Raw genomic sequence first — 17201 nt, forward strand, 5'->3', positions numbered from 1 at the left:
GTGCTGGCCCTTCTCCTCCTCCTTGCCATAAAAGTGACATTTCCTCTAGTGAGAGTGCTGGCGCTCCTTCTCCTCCTCTTCAGAAGAGTGACAGTTCCTCTAGTGAGAGTGTTGGCCCTCCTTCTACTCCTCTTCAGAAGAGTGATAGTTCCTCTAGTGAGAGTGCTGGCCCTCATTCTCCTCCTCGCCAGAAGAGTGACAGTTCCTCTAGTCAGAGTGCTGGACCTCCTCCTCGCCATAAAAGTGACAGTTCCTCAAGTGAGAGTGCTGGCCCTCCTCCTCTTCTTCAGAAAAGTGACAGTTCCTTTAGTAAGAGTGCTGGCCCTCCTCAGCCTCTTCTCCAGAAGAGTGATAGTTCATCTAGTGAGTGTGCCGTCCTTCCTCCTCCTCCTCGCCAGAAGAGTGACAGTTCCTCTAGTGAGAGTGCTGGCACTCCTCCTCTTCAGAAGAGTGACAGGTCCTCTAGTATGAGTGCTGACCCTCCTCCTTCTCTCCAGAAAAGTGATAGTTCCTCTAGTCAGAGTGCTGGCCCTCCTTCTCCTTCTCGCCAGAAAAGTGACAGTTCCTCTAGTCCGAATTCTGGCCCACCTCCTCATCCTCGCCATAAAAGTGACAGTTCTTCTAGTGAGAGTGCTGGCCCTCCTCCTCCTCTTCAGAAAAGTGACAGTTCCTCTATTGAGAGTGCTGGCCCTCCTCATCCACCTCTCCAGAAGAGTGACAGTTCCTCTAGTCCGAGTGCTGGACCTCCTCCTCCTCCTCGCCATAAAAGTGACAGTTCTTCTAGTAAGTGTGCTGACCCTCCTTCTCCTCTTCTCCAGAAGATTGATAGTTCATCTAGTGAGAGAGCCGGCCCACCTCCTCCTCCACGCCAGAATAGTTACAGTTCCTCTAGTCAGAGTGCTGGCCCTCCTCCTCCTCCTCCTCAGAAGAAGAGTGACAGTTCCTCAAGTGAGAGTGCTTGCCCTCCTCCTTCTCTCCAGAAAAGTGACAGTTCCTCTAGTCAGAGTGCTGGCCCTCCTTCTCCTCCTCGCCAGAAGAGTGACAGTTCCTCTAGTCCGAGTGTTGGACCTCCTCCTCCTCGCCATAAAAGTGATAGTTCATCTAGTGAGAGTGCTGGCCCTCCTCCTCCTCCTCTCCAGAAGAGTGACAGTTCCTCTATTGAGAGTGCTGGCCATCCTCCTCCTCTTCAGAAGAGCGACAGTTCCTCTAGTGAGAGTGCTGGCCCTCCTCCTCCTCTTCAGAAGAGTGACAGTTCCTCTAGTGAGAGTGCTGGCCCTCCTCCTCCTCTTCAGAAGAGTGACAGCGCCTCTAGTAAGAGTGCTGGCCCTCCTCCTCCTCGCCAGAAGAATGACAGTTCCTCTAGTGAGAGTGCTGTCCCTCCTCCTCCTCACCAGAAGAGTGACATGGCCTCTAGTCAGAGTGCTGGCCCTCCTCCTCCTCTTCAGAATAGTGACAGTTCCTCTATTGAGAGTGCTAGCCCTCCTCCTCCTCTCCAGAAGAGTGATAGTTCCTCTAGTGAGAGTGCTGGCCCTCCTCCTCCTCACCAGAAGAGTGTCAGGGCCTATAGTCAGAGTGCTGGCCCTCCTCCTCCCCCCCAGAATAGTGACAGTTCCTCTAGTGAGAGTGCTGGCCCTCCTCCTCCTCCTCTCCAGAAGAGTGACAGTTCCTCTAGTGAGAGTGCTGGCCTCCTCCTCTTCTACAGAATAGTGACAGTTATTCCAGTGAGAGTGCTGGCCCTCCTCCTCCTCTCCAGAAGAGTGACAGTTCCTCTAGTGAGAGTGCTTGACCTCATTCTCCTCCTATCCAGAAGAGTAACAGTTCCTCTAGTCAAAGTGATGGCCTCCTACTTCTCGTCTCCAGAAGAGTGAAATTCCTCTAGTGAGAGTGATGCCCCTCTACTCCTTTTCAGAAGAGTGAGGGTTCCTCTAGTGAGAGTGCTGGACTATCACCTCCTCTCCAGAAGAGTGACAGTTCCTCTAGTGAGAGTGCTGGCCCTCCACCTCCTCCTCTCCAGAATAGTAACAGGTCCTCTAGTCAGAGTGCTGGCCCTCCTTCTCCTCCTCGCCAGAATAATGACAGTTCCTCTAGTGAGAGTGCTGGCCCTCATTCTCCTCCTCTCCAGTAGAGTGACAGTTCCTCTAGTGAGAATGCTGGCCATCCTCCTCCACTTCTCCAGATGAGTGACAGTTCCTCTAGTACGAGTGCTGGCCCTCCTCCCCCTCTTCAACAGAAGAATGACAGTTCCTCTAGTGAGAGTGCTGGCCCTCATTCTCCTCCTCTCCAGTAGAGTGACAGTTCCTCTAGTGAGAGTGCTGGTCCTACTCCTCCTCCTCTCCAGAAGAGTGACAGTTCCTCTAGTCAAAGTGCTGGCACTCCTTCTCCTCTCCAGAAGATTGACAGTTCCTCTAGTCAGAGTGCTGGACATCCTCCTCCTTGCCATAAAAGTGACAGTTCCTCTAGTGAGAGTGCTTGCACTCCTCCTACTCTTCAGAAGAGTGACAGTTACTCTAGTAAGTGTGCTGGACCCCTTCCCCCTCCCCAGAAGACTGACAGGTCCTCAACTGAGAGTGCTTGCCCTCCTCCTTCTCTTCAGAAAGTGACAGTTCCTCTAGTGAGAGTGCTGGCCCTCCTCCTCCTCCTCTCTAGAAGAGTGACAGTTCCTCTATTGAGAGTGCTGGCTCTCCTCCTCCTCTTCAGAAGAGTGGCAGTTCCTTTAGTAAGAGTGCTGTCCCTCCTCCTCCTCCTCTTCAGAATAGTGACAGTTCCTCTATTGAGAGTGCTAGCCCTCCTCCTCCTCTCCAGAAGAGTGATAGTTCCTCTAGTGAGAGTGCTGGCCCTCCTCCTCCTCACCAGAAGAGTGTCAGGGCCTATAGTCAGAGTGCTGGCCCTCCTCCTCCCCCCCAGAATAGTGACAGTTCCTCTAGTGAGAGTGCTGGCCCTCCTCCTCCTCCTCTCCAGAAGAGTGACAGTTCCTCTAGTGAGAGTGCTGGCCTCCTCCTCTTCTACAGAATAGTGACAGTTATTCCAGTGAGAGTGCTGGCCCTCCTCCTCCTCTCCAGAAGAGTGACAGTTCCTCTAGTGAGAGTGCTTGACCTCATTCTCCTCCTATCCAGAAGAGTAACAGTTCCTCTAGTCAAAGTGATGGCCTCCTACTTCTCGTCTCCAGAAGAGTGAAATTCCTCTAGTGAGAGTGATGCCCCTCTACTCCTTTTCAGAAGAGTGAGGGTTCCTCTAGTGAGAGTGCTGGACTATCACCTCCTCTCCAGAAGAGTGACAGTTCCTCTAGTGAGAGTGCTGGCCCTCCACCTCCTCCTCTCCAGAATAGTAACAGTTCCTCTAGTCAGAGTGCTGGCCCTCCTTCTCCTCCTCGCCAGAATAATGACAGTTCCTCTAGTGAGAGTGCTGGCCCTCATTCTCCTCCTCTCCAGTAGAGTGACAGTTCCTCTAGTGAGAATGCTGGCCATCCTCCTCCACTTCTCCAGATGAGTGACAGTTCCTCTAGTACGAGTGCTGGCCCTCCTCCCCCTCTTCAACAGAAGAATGACAGTTCCTCTAGTGAGAGTGCTGGCCCTCATTCTCCTCCTCTCCAGTAGAGTGACAGTTCCTCTAGTGAGAGTGCTGGTCCTACTCCTCCTCCTCTCCAGAAGAGTGACAGTTCCTCTAGTCAAAGTGCTGGCACTCCTTCTCCTCTCCAGAAGATTGACAGTTCCTCTAGTCAGAGTGCTGGACATCCTCCTCCTTGCCATAAAAGTGACAGTTCCTCTAGTGAGAGTGCTTGCACTCCTCCTACTCTTCAGAAGAGTGACAGTTACTCTAGTAAGTGTGCTGGACCCCTTCCTCCTCCCCAGAAGACTGACAGGTCCTCAACTGAGAGTGCTTGCCCTCCTCCTTCTCTTCAGAAAGTGACAGTTCCTCTAGTGAGAGTGCTGGCCCTCCTCCACCTCCTCTCTAGAAGAGTGACAGTTCCTCTATTGAGAGTGCTGGCTCTCCTCCTCCTCTTCAGAAGAGTGGCAGTTCCTTTAGTAAGAGTGCTGTCCCTCCTCCTCCTCCTCTCCAGAAGAGTGACAGTTCCTCTAATGAGAGTGCTGGCCTTCCTCCTCCTCCTCGCCAGAAGAGATACAGTTACTCTAGTGAGAGTGCTGGCCCTCCTCCTCCTCTTCAGAAGAGTGACAGTTCCTCTAGTGAGAGTGCTGGCCATCCTTCTCCTCCTCTCCAGAAGATTGACAGTTATTCTAGTCAGAGTGCTGGCCCCCTTCCTCCACCTCTCCAGAAGAGTGACAGATCCTCTAGTCAGAGTGCTGGAACTCCTCGTCCTCCTTGCCATAAAAGTGACATTTCCTCTAGTGAGAGTGCTGGCGCTCCTTCTCCTCCTCTCCAGACGAGTGACAGTTCCTCTAGTGAGAGTGCTGGTCCTCCTTCTCCTCCTCTTTAGAAGAGTGACATTTCATCTAGTGAGAGTGCTGGCCCTCCTTCTCCTCCTCTCCAGAAGAGTGACATTTCATCTAGTGAGAGTGCTGGCCCTCCTTCTCCTCCTCTCCAGAAGAGTGACAGTTCCTCTAGTGAAAGTGCTGGCCTTCCTCCTCCTCCTCCGCCTCTCCAGACGAGTGACAGTTCCTCTAGTGAGAGTGCTGGCCCTCCTCATCCTCCTTGCCATAAAAGTTACATTTCCTCTAGTGAGAGTGACGGCCCTCCTCCTCCTCTTCAGAAAAGTGACAGTTCCTCCAGTGAGAGTGCCGGCCCTCCTCCTCCTCCTCTCCAGAAGATTGACAGTTCCTCTATTGAGAGTGCTGGCCCTCCTCCTTCACATCTCCAGAAGAGTGACCGTTCCTCTAGTCCGAGTGCTGGACCTCCTCCTCCTCTCCAGAAGATTGACAGTTCCTCTATTGAGAGCGCTGGCCCTCCTCATTCACCTCTCCAGAAGAGTGACAGTTCCTCTAGTCCGAGTGCTGGACCTCCTCCTCCTCCTCGCCATAAAAGGGACAGTTCTTCTAGTAAGAATGCTGGCCCTCTTTCTCCTCTTCTCCAGAAGAGTGATAGTTCATCTAGTGAGAGTGCCGGCCCACCTCCTCCTCCACGCCAGAATAGGTACAGTTACTCTAGTCAGAGTGCTGGCCCTCCTCCTCCTCCTCCTCCTCAGAAGAGTGACAGTTCCTCAAGTGAGAGTGCTGGCCCTCCTCCTCCTCCTCCGCCTCCGCCTCTCCAGACGAGTGACAGTTCCTCTAGTGAGAGTGCTGGCCCTCCTTCTCCTCCTCTCCAGAAGAGTGACATTTCATCTAGTGAGAGTGCGGGCCCTCTTTCTCCTCCTCTCCAGAAGAGTGACAGTTCCTCTAGTGAAAGTGCTGGCCTTCCTCCTCCTCCTCCGCATCTCCAGACGAGTGACAGTTCCTCTAGTGAAATTGCTGGCCCTCCTTCTCCTCCTCACCATAAAAGTGACAGTTCTTCTAGTGAGAGTGCTGGCCCTTCTCCTCCTCCTTGCCATAAAAGTGACATTTCCTCTAGTGAGAGTGCTGGCGCTCCTTCTCCTCCTCTTCAGAAGAGTGACAGTTCCTCTAGTGAGAGTGTTGGCCCTCCTTCTACTCCTCTTCAGAAGAGTGATAGTTCCTCTAGTGAGAGTGCTGGCCCTCATTCTCCTCCTCGCCAGAAGAGTGACAGTTCCTCTAGTCAGAGTGCTGGACCTCCTCCTCGCCATAAAAGTGACAGTTCCTCAAGTGAGAGTGCTGGCCCTCCTCCTCTTCTTCAGAAAAGTGACAGTTCCTTTAGTAAGAGTGCTGGCCCTCCTCAGCCTCTTCTCCAGAAGAGTGATAGTTCATCTAGTGAGTGTGCCGTCCTTCCTCCTCCTCCTCGCCAGAAGAGTGACAGTTCCTCTAGTGAGAGTGCTGGCACTCCTCCTCTTCAGAAGAGTGACAGGTCCTCTAGTATGAGTGCTGACCCTCCTCCTTCTCTCCAGAAAAGTGATAGTTCCTCTAGTCAGAGTGCTGGCCCTCCTTCTCCTTCTCGCCAGAAAAGTGACAGTTCCTCTAGTCCGAATTCTGGCCCACCTCCTCCTCCTCGCCATAAAAGTGACAGTTCTTCTAGTGAGAGTGCTGGCCCTCCTCCTCCTCTTCAGAAAAGTGACAGTTCCTCTATTGAGAGTGCTGGCCCTCCTCATCCACCTCTCCAGAAGAGTGACAGTTCCTCTAGTCCGAGTGCTGGACCTCCTCCTCCTCCTCGCCATAAAAGTGACAGTTCTTCTAGTAAGTGTGCTGACCCTCCTTCTCCTCTTCTCCAGAAGATTGATAGTTCATCTAGTGAGAGAGCCGGCCCACCTCCTCCTCCACGCCAGAATAGTTACAGTTCCTCTAGTCAGAGTGCTGGCCCTCCTCCTCCTCCTCCTCAGAAGAAGAAGAGTGACAGTTCCTCAAGTGAGAGTGCTTGCCCTCCTCCTTCTCTCCAGAAAAGTGACAGTTCCTCTAGTCAGAATGCTGGCCCTCCTTCTCCTCCTCGCCAGAACAGTGACAGTTCCTCTAGTCCGAGTGTTGGACCTCCTCCTCCTCGCCATAAAAGTGATAGTTCATCTAGTGAGAGTGCTGGCCCACCTCCTCCTCCTCCTCAGAAAAGTGACAGTTCCTCAGTAAGAGTGCTGGCCCTCCTCCTCCTCCTCTCCAGAAGAGTGACAGTTCCTCTATTGAGAGTGCTGGCCATCCTCCTCTTCAGAAGAGCGACAGTTCCTCTAGTGAGAGTGCTGGCCCTCTTCCTCCTCTTCAGAAGAGTGACAGTTCCTCTAGTGAGAGTGCTGGCCCTCCTCCTCCTCTTCAGAAGAGTGACAGCGCCTCTAGTAAGAGTGCTGGCCCTCCTCCTCCTCGCCAGAAGAATGACAGTTCCTCTAGTGAGAGTGCTGTCCCTCCTCCTCCTCACCAGAAGAGTGACATGGCCTCTAGTCAGAGTGCTGGCCCTCCTCCTCCTCTTCAGAATAGTGACAGTTCCTCTATTGAGAGTGCTAGCCCTCCTCCTCCTCCTCTCCAGAAGAGTGATAGTTCCTCTAGTGAGAGTGCTGGCCCTCCTCCTCCTCACCAGAAGAGTGTCAGGGCCTGTAGTCAGAGTGCTGGCCCTCCTCCTCCTCTTCAGAATAGTGACAGTTCCTCTAGTGAGAGTGCTGGCCCTCCTCCTCCTCTCCAGAAGAGTGACAGTTCCTCTACTTAGAGTACTGGCCTTCCTCCTCTTCCATAATACCAAGCTGATGACTGCCTGAGACCCAGTGGCGCTCATGAGAGTGATACCCCTTCTGAGAACACTTCTAAGCCTATGATTGATGAGACGGATAGCCCCAACAGCGGGGAGTCTGAGTTCCAATGTGTAATATAATGGGCTACCAGTAAATGCTGTAAAGTGCATTCGGAAAGTATTCAGACCCCTTGACTTTTTCCATATTATTACAGCATTTTTTTTCTTTCAGCAATCTGTGCACAATATCCCATAATGCCAAAGCGAAAACAGGTTCTTAGAGCTTGTAGCGTCATACCCAAGAAGACTCAATGCTGTCATCGCTGCCAAAGGTGCTTCAACAAAGTACTGAGGAAAGGGTCTGAATACTTATGTAAATGTGATATTTCAGTTTTTTATTTTTAATAAAAACATTTCTAAAAACCTGTTTTTGCTTTGACATTATGGGGAATTGTGTTTAGATTGATGACGGAAAAAAAACCAAATGAGTCATTTTCAGAATAAGGCTGTAACGTAACAAAATGTGAAAAAGGTCAAGGGGTCTGAATACTTTCCGAAGCCACTATAGCCTAAGGATAATCTAGTAGGCTAGACTCTATTGTCTGCATAATGAAACAATCCCTAGTAAGCTATTGTTTTGATGGTGTACTGATTGTAGAATTTGGCATTAATATAATGGTTTGATGGTGTACTGATTATATTATTTGGCATTAATATAATGGTTTGATGGTGTACTGATTATATTATTTGGCATTAATAGAATGGTTTGATGGTGTACTGATTATATTATTTGGCATTAATAGAATGGTTTGATGGTGGATTGATTGTAATTTTTGGCATTAATATAGTGGTTTGATGGTGGATTGATTGTAATATTTGGCATAATAGAATGGTTTGATGGTGGATTGATTGTAATATTTGGCATAATAGAATGGTTTGATGGTGGATTGATTGTAATATTTGGCATAATAGAATGGTTTGATGGTGGATTGATTGTAATTTTTGGCATTAATATAGTGGTTTGATGGTGGATTGATTGTAATATTTGGCATTAATAGAATGGTTTGATGGTGGATTGATTGTAATATTTGGCATAATAGAATGGTTTGATGGTGGATTGATTGTAATATTTGGCATAATAGAATGGTTTGATGGTGGATTGATTGTAATATTTGGCATAATAGAATGGTTTGATGGTGGATTGATTGTAATATTTGGCATAATAGAATGGTTTGATGGTGGATTGATTGTAATATTTGTCATAATAGAATGGTTTGATGGTGGATTGATTATATTATTTGGCATTAATAGTGGTTTTACACAGCATTCTATGAAGGGATGAGACATGTTAGATATGACAACAGTGTTTTAAACCAATGACTTCACTGCATTTAAACACATAAGAGAAGTAGTGAGAGGGAGGAGAGAACAGTGTTGTGGTAGTACATAAAGAGGGAGGAGAGAACAGTGTTGTGGCAGTAGAGAAAGAGGAAGGAGAGAACAGTGTTGTGGCAGTAGAGAAAGAGGGAGGAGAGAACAGTGGTGTGGCAGTAGAGAAAGAGGAAGGAGAGAACAGTGGTGTGGCAGTAGAGAAAGAGGAAGGAGAGAACAGTGGTGTGGCAGTAGAGAAAGAGGAAGGAGAGAACAGTGGTGTGGCAGTAGAGAAAGAGGAAGGAGAGAACAGTGGTGTGGCAGTAGAGAAAGAGGGAGGAGAGAACAGTGGTGTGGCAGTAGAGAAAGAGGAAGGAGAGAACAGTGTTGTGGCAGTAGAGAAAGAGGAAGGAGAGAACAGTGGTGTGGCAGTAGAGAAAGAGGGAGCAGAGAACAGTGTTGTGGCAGTAGAGAAAGAGGAAGGAGAGAACAGTGTTGTGGCAGTAGAGAAAGAGGGAGGAGAGAACAGTGTTGTGGCAGTAGTGAGAGGAAGGAGGACAGTGTATTGGCAGTAGAAAAAGAGGGAGGAGAGAACAGTGGTGTGGCAGTAGAGAAAGAGGGAGCAGAGAACAGTGTTGTGGCAGTAGAGAAAGAGGAAGAGAGAACATCGTTGTGGCAGTAGAGAAAGAGGGAGCAGAGAACAGTGTTGTGGCAGTAGAGAACGAGGGAGGAGAGAACAGTGTTGTGGCAGTAGAGAAAGAGGAAGGAGAGAACAGTGGTGTGGCAGTAGAGAAAGAGGGAGCAGAGAACAGTGTTGTGGCAGTAGAGAAAGAGGAAGGAGAGAACAGTGTTGTGGCAGTAGAGAAAGAGGGAGGAGAGAACAGTGTTGTGGCAGTAGTGAGAGGAAGGAGGACAGTGTATTGGCAGTAGAAAAAGAGGGAGGAGAGAACAGTGTTGTGGCAGTAGAGAAAGAGGGAGGAGAGAACAGTGTTGTGGCAGTAGAGAAAGAGGGAGGAGAGAACAGTGGTGTGGCAGTAGAGAAAGAGGAAGGAGAGAACAGTGTTGTGGCAGTAGAGAAAGAGGAAGGAGAGAACAGTGGTGTGGCAGTAGAGAAAGAGGAAAGAGAGAACATCGTTGTGGCAGTAGAGAAAGAGGGAGGAGAGAACAGTGGTGTGGCAGTAGAGAAAGAGGGAGGAGAGAACAGTGGTGTGGCAGTAGAGAAAGAGGAAAGAGAGAACAGTGGTGTGGCAGTAGAGAAAGAGGGAGGAGAGAACAGTGTTGTGGCAATAGAGAAAGAGGGAGGAGAGAACAGTGGTGTGGCAGTAGAGAAAGAGGGAGGAGAGAACAGTGGTGTGGCAGTAGAGAAAGAGGAAAGAGAGAACAGTGGTGTGGCAGTAGAGAAAGAGGAAGGAGAGAACAGTGGTGTGGCAGTAGAGAAAGAGGGAGGAGAGAACAGTGGTGTGGCAGTAGAGAAAGAGGGAGGAGAGAACAGTGGTGTGGCAGTAGAGAAAGAGGGAGCAGAGAACAGTGTTGTGGCAGTAGAGAAAGAGGGAGGAGAGAACAGTGGTGTGGCAGTAGAGAAAGAGGGAGGAGAGAACAGCGTTGTGGCAGTAGAGAAAGAGGGAGGAGAGAACAGTGGTGTGGCAGTAGAGAAAGAGGGAGGAGAGAACAGCGTTGTGGCAGTAGAGAAAGAGGGAGGAGAGAACAGTGTTGTGGCAGTAGAGAAAGAGGGAGGAGAGAACAGTGTTGTGGCAGTAGTGAGAGGAAGGAGGACAGTGTATTGGCAGTAGAAAAAGAGGGAGGAGAGAACAGTGTTGTGGCAGTAGAGAAAGAGGGAGGAGAGAACAGTGTTGTGGCAGTAGAGAAAGAGGGAGGAGAGAACAGTGGTGTGGCAGTAGAGAAAGAGGAAGGAGAGAACAGTGTTGTGGCAGTAGAGAAAGAGGAAGGAGAGAACAGTGGTGTGGCAGTAGAGAAAGAGGAAAGAGAGAACATCGTTGTGGCAGTAGAGAAAGAGGGAGGAGAGAACAGTGGTGTGGCAGTAGAGAAAGAGGGAGGAGAGAACAGTGGTGTGGCAGTAGAGAAAGAGGAAAGAGAGAACAGTGGTGTGGCAGTAGAGAAAGAGGGAGGAGAGAACAGTGTTGTGGCAATAGAGAAAGAGGGAGGAGAGAACAGTGGTGTGGCAGTAGAGAAAGAGGGAGGAGAGAACAGTGGTGTGGCAGTAGAGAAAGAGGAAAGAGAGAACAGTGGTGTGGCAGTAGAGAAAGAGGGAGGAGAGAACAGTGTTGTGGCAGTAGAGAAAGAGGAAGGAGAGAACAGTGGTGTGGCAGTAGAGAAAGAGGGAGGAGAGAACAGTGGTGTGGCAGTAGAGAAAGAGGGAGGAGAGAACAGTGGTGTGGCAGTAGAGAAAGAGGGAGCAGAGAACAGTGTTGTGGCAGTAGAGAAAGAGGGAGGAGAGAACAGTGGTGTGGCAGTAGAGAAAGAGGGAGGAGAGAACAGCGTTGTGGCAGTAGAGAAAGAGGGAGGAGAGAACAGTGGTGTGGCAGTAGAGAAAGAGGGAGGAGAGAACAGTGGTGTGGCAATAGAGAAAGAGGAAAGAGAGAACATCGTTGTGGCAGTAGAGAAAGAGGGAGGAGAGAACAGTGGTGTGGCAGTAGAGAAAGAGGGAGGAGAGAACAGTGGTGTGGCAGTAGAGAAAGAGGAAAGAGAGAACATCGTTGTGGCAGTAGAGAAAGAGGGAGGAGAGAACAGTGGTGTGGCAGTAGAGAAAGAGGGAGGAGAGAACAGTGGTGTGGCAGTAGAGAAAGAGGGAGCAGAGAACAGTGTTGTGGCAGTAGAGAAAGAGGGAGGAGAGAACAGTGGTGTGGCAGTAGAGAAAGAGGAAGGAGAGAACAGTGGTGTGGCAGTAGAGAAAGAGGGAGGAGAGAACAGTGTTGTGGCAGTAGAGAAAGAGGGAGGAGAGAACAGTGGTGTGGCAGTAGAGAAAGAGGAAGGAGAGAACAGTGGTGTGGCAGTAGAGAAAGAGGGAGGAGAGAACAGTGGTGTGGCAGTAGAGAAAGAGGAAAGAGAGAACATCGTTGTGGCAGTAGAGAAAGAGGGAGGAGAGAACAGTGGTGTGGCAGTAGAGAAAGAGGACAGAGAGAACATCGTTGTGGCAGTAGAGAAAGAGGGAGGAGAGAACAGTGGTGTGGCAGTAGAGAAAGAGGAAGAGAGAACATCGTTGTGGCAGTAGAGAAAGAGGGAGGAGAGAACAGTGGTGTGGCAGTAGAGAAAGAGGAAGAGAGAACATCGTTGTGGCAGTAGAGAAAGAGGGAGCAGAGAACATCGTTGTGGCAGTAGAGAAAAAGGGAGGAGAGGAACAGTGGTGTGGGGGTAGACAGTCACCTCTATGCAATTCACTGATCTAGTCATTGTTTCCAACAGGACAGAGAGAGTAGAGGGACACACATGGATCCGTCATTTTTATACTTAGTCTTCATGTGTGTCATTTGTTAGTATGCACACTGATTGCATTCTAAGTTGATACTAAGTGGAGAGTTTGAGTACACCAACAGTAGACATACAGTAGACAGAAAGACAGACAGTTGACAGACTGTAGACAGAAAGACAGTAGACAGACAGACAGTAGACAGTCAGTAGACAGACAGTAGATAAACAGACAGACAGTAGATAGACAGTAGATAAACAGACAGACAGTAGACAGACAGTAGATAAACAGACAGACAGTTGACAGGCACGGTAGACAGACAGACAGTAGACAGTCAGTAGACAGACAGTAGATAAACAGACAGATAGTAGACAGACAGTAGATAAACAGACAGACAGTTGACAGACACGGTAGACAGACAGACAGTAGACAGTCAGTAGACAGAAAGACTGTAGACAGACAGTAGATAGATAGATAAACAGACAGACAGACAGTAGACAGACAGACAGTAGACAGGTAGTAGACAGAGATGGTAGACAGACAGTAGACAGACACGGTACACAGACAGACTGTAGACAGACAGACTGTAGACAGACAGACTGTAGACAGACAGACTGTAGACAGACAGACTGTACACAGACAGACTGTAGACAGACAGACAGACAGACAGACAGACAGACAGACAGACAGACAGACAGAGACAGACAGACAGTTATGTGTATGGATTTAACTGACTGAGTCATAGTATTGCTCACAATCCTCATGCCTCTCTCTCTGCCTTGCGGTACATAGAGAGAATAGTCTCTAACAGCAGAAATCCCTCTCCCTCTGACACTAGTTCTGAGCTCTGCACTGCTCTGTCTGTCTGTGCTCCAATAACACCACTGCACTGGTATTCTGATATCAGCCAGTCGCTGTCTGGCGCAGAAGCAGAGCAAATATCTGTGTGTGTGTCTGTCCCTCTCTCTTTGTAACTATGACCTCACTGCATTTGAGTTCAGCTTGGAACATACACTACATGACCAAAAGTATGTGGACACCTGCTCGTCGAACATCTCATTCCAAAACCATGGGCATTAATATTTCTGTATGGACCTCGCTTTGTGCAAGGTGGCATTGTCATGCTGAAACAGGAAAGGGCTTTCCCCAAACTATTGCCACAAAGCTGGAAGCACAGAATCGTCCATAACTAAGGGGCCAAGCCCAAACCATGAAAAACAGCCCCAGACCATTATTCCTCCTCCACCAAACTTTACAGTTGGCACTATGAATTTTGGCAGGTAGCGTACTCCTGGCATCCGCCAAACCCAGATTTGTCCGTCAGACTGCCAGTTGGTGAAACGGGATCTCATCACTCCAGAATGTGTTTCCACTGCTCCAATGGAGTCCAATGGTTGCAATCTTTACACCACTCCAGCCACCGCTTAGCTTTCGCGCATGGCGATCTTAGGCTTATGTGCGTCTGCTCGGCCATAGAAACCCATTTCATGACGCTCCTGACGAACAGTTCTTGCACTGACGTTGCTTCCAGAGGCAGTTTGGAACTCGGTAGTGACTGTTCCAACCCAAGGACAGACGGGCGTCAGCACTCGACGGGCTTCAGCACTCGACGGGCTTCACCACTCGACGGGCTTCACCACTCGACGGGCTTCACCACTCGACGGGCTTCACCACTCGACGGGCTTCAGCACTCGACGGGCTTCACCACTCGACGGGCTTCACCACTCGACGGGCTTCAGCACTCGACGGGCTTCAGCACTCGACGGGCTTCAGCACTCGACGGGCTTCAGCACTCGACGGGCTTCAGCACTCGACGGGTTTCATCACTCGACGGGCTTCAGCACTCGACGGGCTTCAGCACTCGACGGGCTTCAGCACTCGACGGGCTTCAGCACTCGACGGGCTTCATCACTCGACGGGCTTCACCACTCGACGGGCTTCACCACTCGACGGGCTTCACCACTCAACGGGCTTCATCACTCGACGGGCTTCAGCACTCGACGGGCTTCAGCACTCGACGGGCTTCAGCACTCGACGGGCCAGTTCTGTGAGCTTCTGTGGCTTACCACTTCACGGCTGATCTGTTGTTGCTCCTAGACGTTTCCACTTCACAATAACAGCACATATAGTTGACCAGGGCAGCTCTAGCAGGGCAGAAATTTGACAAACTGACTTGTTGGAAAGGTGTCATCCTATGACGGTGCCATGTTGAAAGTCACTGAGTTCTTCAGTAAGGCCATTCTACTGCCAATGAGTGTCTATGGAGATTGCACAACTCTGCGCTCAATTCTATACACATGTCAGCAATGGGTGTGGTTCAAATAGCCAAATCCACTAATTTGAAGGGGTGTCCACATACTGCTGTATATATAGTGTATGTGGGCCTTCTTCACTATTATTATTTTCTAAATCTCTCTCCCTCTGTAGTTATCTAAACTCCTATGGTAAACAAGTACAGCAAGCATCCCTTCCTATAGTATGTCTAAGCAATCATGACATCCATCCACATCTCAGCTTAAGCCCAGACTAAGCATTGGCTTACAATTCAGGTGTCAAACCTAAAGCCACTGAGGCATAATGATTCCCCCTAAGGAAGCAGCACTGTCAGATTCAATGAGATCTGCTTTAGCTGACATCGGCATAGCAGTTGTTTTGACTGTGTCGGAGGAGGAACTACATTAGAGCCGTCAAATCCACCAGCGGCTCCTAGCATTATACCGAAAGCGGACATTGGCTACACGTTGTCACATTAACAGAAATCCCATGCAGCCTTGTTTGAACACTGGAATGTGATATGTGATCTTCACCTCCATTAGGCTGATAGAAACCCTCATTATTTTTGTTTAATGATTTTCAATGTGAGTCATTATTTCTATATAGCCTACACTTTCTCTTCCTGAACTTCTAACGCGAGTGAGACGGATGTGGCTTCATGACAATGATCAAAAGAGCAGCTGCTCACCGATTTGACAGTTCCATCTCTGACAGCACCAAAACAGAATTTATGCGTGTCTCGGCTATCGCCGGTTAACGTTTGACCTAGGCCCAAATCTCCACAAGGCTGCGGACTACATCTGGAGACCTTTTCAACAAGCACACGATGAGAAGCTGTAGCTTACCTGTCTCTCCCCACAGGGTGTCAACATTGTTAATCTGAGCTCGTTCCACCTTCTCCTCGTTCTTCTCAACCTTCTCTGGCAGGTCCAGCAGGTAGGACACAATCTGGTTGAAATAATGATACATTTTACACTTCCGAAAAACCCAAACAACTGAAAAATCACTTGCTATTGTGAGCGGCATGCAATACTGGTAGGATCGCAGAGGGATAAACAGTCCACACAATACTGGTAGGATCGCAGAGGGATAAACAGTCCACACAATACTGGTAGGATCGCAGAGGGATAAACAGTCCACGCAATACTGGTAGGATCGCAGAGGGATAAACAGTCCACACAATACTGGTAGGATCGCAGAGGGATAAACAGTCCACACAATACTGGTAGGATCGCAGAGGGATAAACAGTCCACACAATACTGGTAGGATCGCAGAGGGATAAACAGTCCACACAATACTGGTAGGATCGCAGAGGGATAAACAGTCCACACAATACTGGTAGGATCGCAGAGGGATAAACAGTCCACACAATACTGGTAGGATCGCAGAGGGATAAACAGTCCACACAATACTGGTAGGATCGCAAAGGGATAAACAGTCCACACAATACTGGTAGGATCGCAGAGGGATAAACAGTCCACACAATACTGGTAGGATCGCAGAGGGATAAACAGTCCACACAATACTGGTAGGATCGCAGAGGGATAAACAGTCCACACAATACTGGTAGGATCGCAGAGGGATAAACAGTCCACACAATACTGGTAGGATCGCAGAGGGATAAACAGTCCACACAATACTGGTAGGATCGCAGAGGGATAAACAGTCCACACAATACTGGTAGGATCGCAGAGGGATAAACAGTCCACACACTACTGGTAGGATTGCAGAGGGATAAACAGTCCACACAATACTGGTAGGATCGCAGAGGGATAAACAGTCCACACACTGCAGGGAAATTACGAAAAACATGTAAATCCTAGCTGTAGAAAACTGTCAGCTGAGTAAGTAAGGTTGGTGCCAAGCATTATGCTGATAGCAGGAGATGAGCAGAGGAGAAATGATGGTACAGCATCCCCAGGTCAGGAGATTCTCAGCGAGGAAAGGCCTACCTCTGTGTATCCCATGATGGCTGCAGCGATGAGGGCTTGCTGGACAGCTTGGCTCTTGCTGAAGGCTCCTTGTTGTTGTGGTTGTCCCATGGCCCAGTCCCACTGGATGAGGAACTTGACCACATCCATGTGGCCCCTGAGAGCTGCATGCACCACGGCACACTGACCATTATTATCTAGGTGGTCCACCTGTTGACGGACGCACACAGACAGAAACGCACATAGAGTTGGAATATCCCCATTCGTCCTCAGATGATAGATGAAGATTAAGATAGATTAATCTACAAACATACTCTGTCCTCTTCTCTCTCTCTCTTCCTTCCCTCCTCTCCCCTATCTCTCTCATTTCTCTCCCTCTCTCCCCCTCCTCTCTTCTCTCTCTCTCTCTCTTCCCTCCCCTCTCTCTCTCTTCCCTCCCTCCTCTCCACTATCTCTCTCTTCCCTTCCCCTCTCTCCCTTCTCTTCCCCCTCTCTCCCTCCACTCCTCTCTTCCCTCTCCCCCTCTCTCTCTTCCCTCCCCCTCTCACTCTTCACTCCCCCTCTCTCTTCCCTCTCTCCTCTCGCTCTTCCCTCCCCCTCTCCCCTTCTCTCCTCCCTCTCATCTCTTGCTCTCTTCCCCTATCTTCCTCCACTCCCCCTCTCTCTCTTCCCTCTCTCTCTCCTCTCCCATCTCTCTCTTCCCCCCTCTCCCTCTTCCCTCCCCCTCTCTTCCCTCTCCACTCTCTCTCTTCCCTCTACCCTCTCTCTTTTCTCTCCCCCTCTCTCCCTCCTCTCCCCTCCCCATCTCCCCTCCCTCTCCTCTCTCCCTCCTCCATCTTCCCCCCTCTCCCCTCTCCCTCTATCCTCCTTCTATCTTCCCTTCCCGCTCTTCCTCCTCTCTCTTTGTTTCCTCCCCCTCTCCCTCCTCTCGCCTCTCTCTCTTCCCTCCCATCTGTCTCCCTCCACTTCCCCCTCTTCCCTTCCCTCTCGTTCCTCTACC

General features: G+C 49.7%; 1 protein-coding gene across 1 annotated transcript in view; it reads right to left on the reverse strand.

Moving 5' to 3' along the window:
- LOC110503130 (protein TANC2) overlaps nucleotides 1–17201 on the reverse strand; it is a 193722-nt gene that overhangs the window by 27387 nt on the left and 149134 nt on the right. The window contains exons 17-18 of the mRNA XM_036960788.1: nucleotides 16223–16411; nucleotides 15115–15217 (exon numbers count right to left, since the gene is read on the reverse strand). Of these exons, the coding sequence (XP_036816683.1) occupies nucleotides 15115–15217; nucleotides 16223–16411 (292 nt within the window). The remainder of the gene's footprint in view (nucleotides 1–15114; nucleotides 15218–16222; nucleotides 16412–17201) is intronic.

This window comes from Oncorhynchus mykiss, chromosome 23, assembly GCF_013265735.2.
Source record: "Oncorhynchus mykiss isolate Arlee chromosome 23, USDA_OmykA_1.1, whole genome shotgun sequence".
Taxonomy (NCBI): domain Eukaryota; kingdom Metazoa; phylum Chordata; class Actinopteri; order Salmoniformes; family Salmonidae; genus Oncorhynchus; species Oncorhynchus mykiss.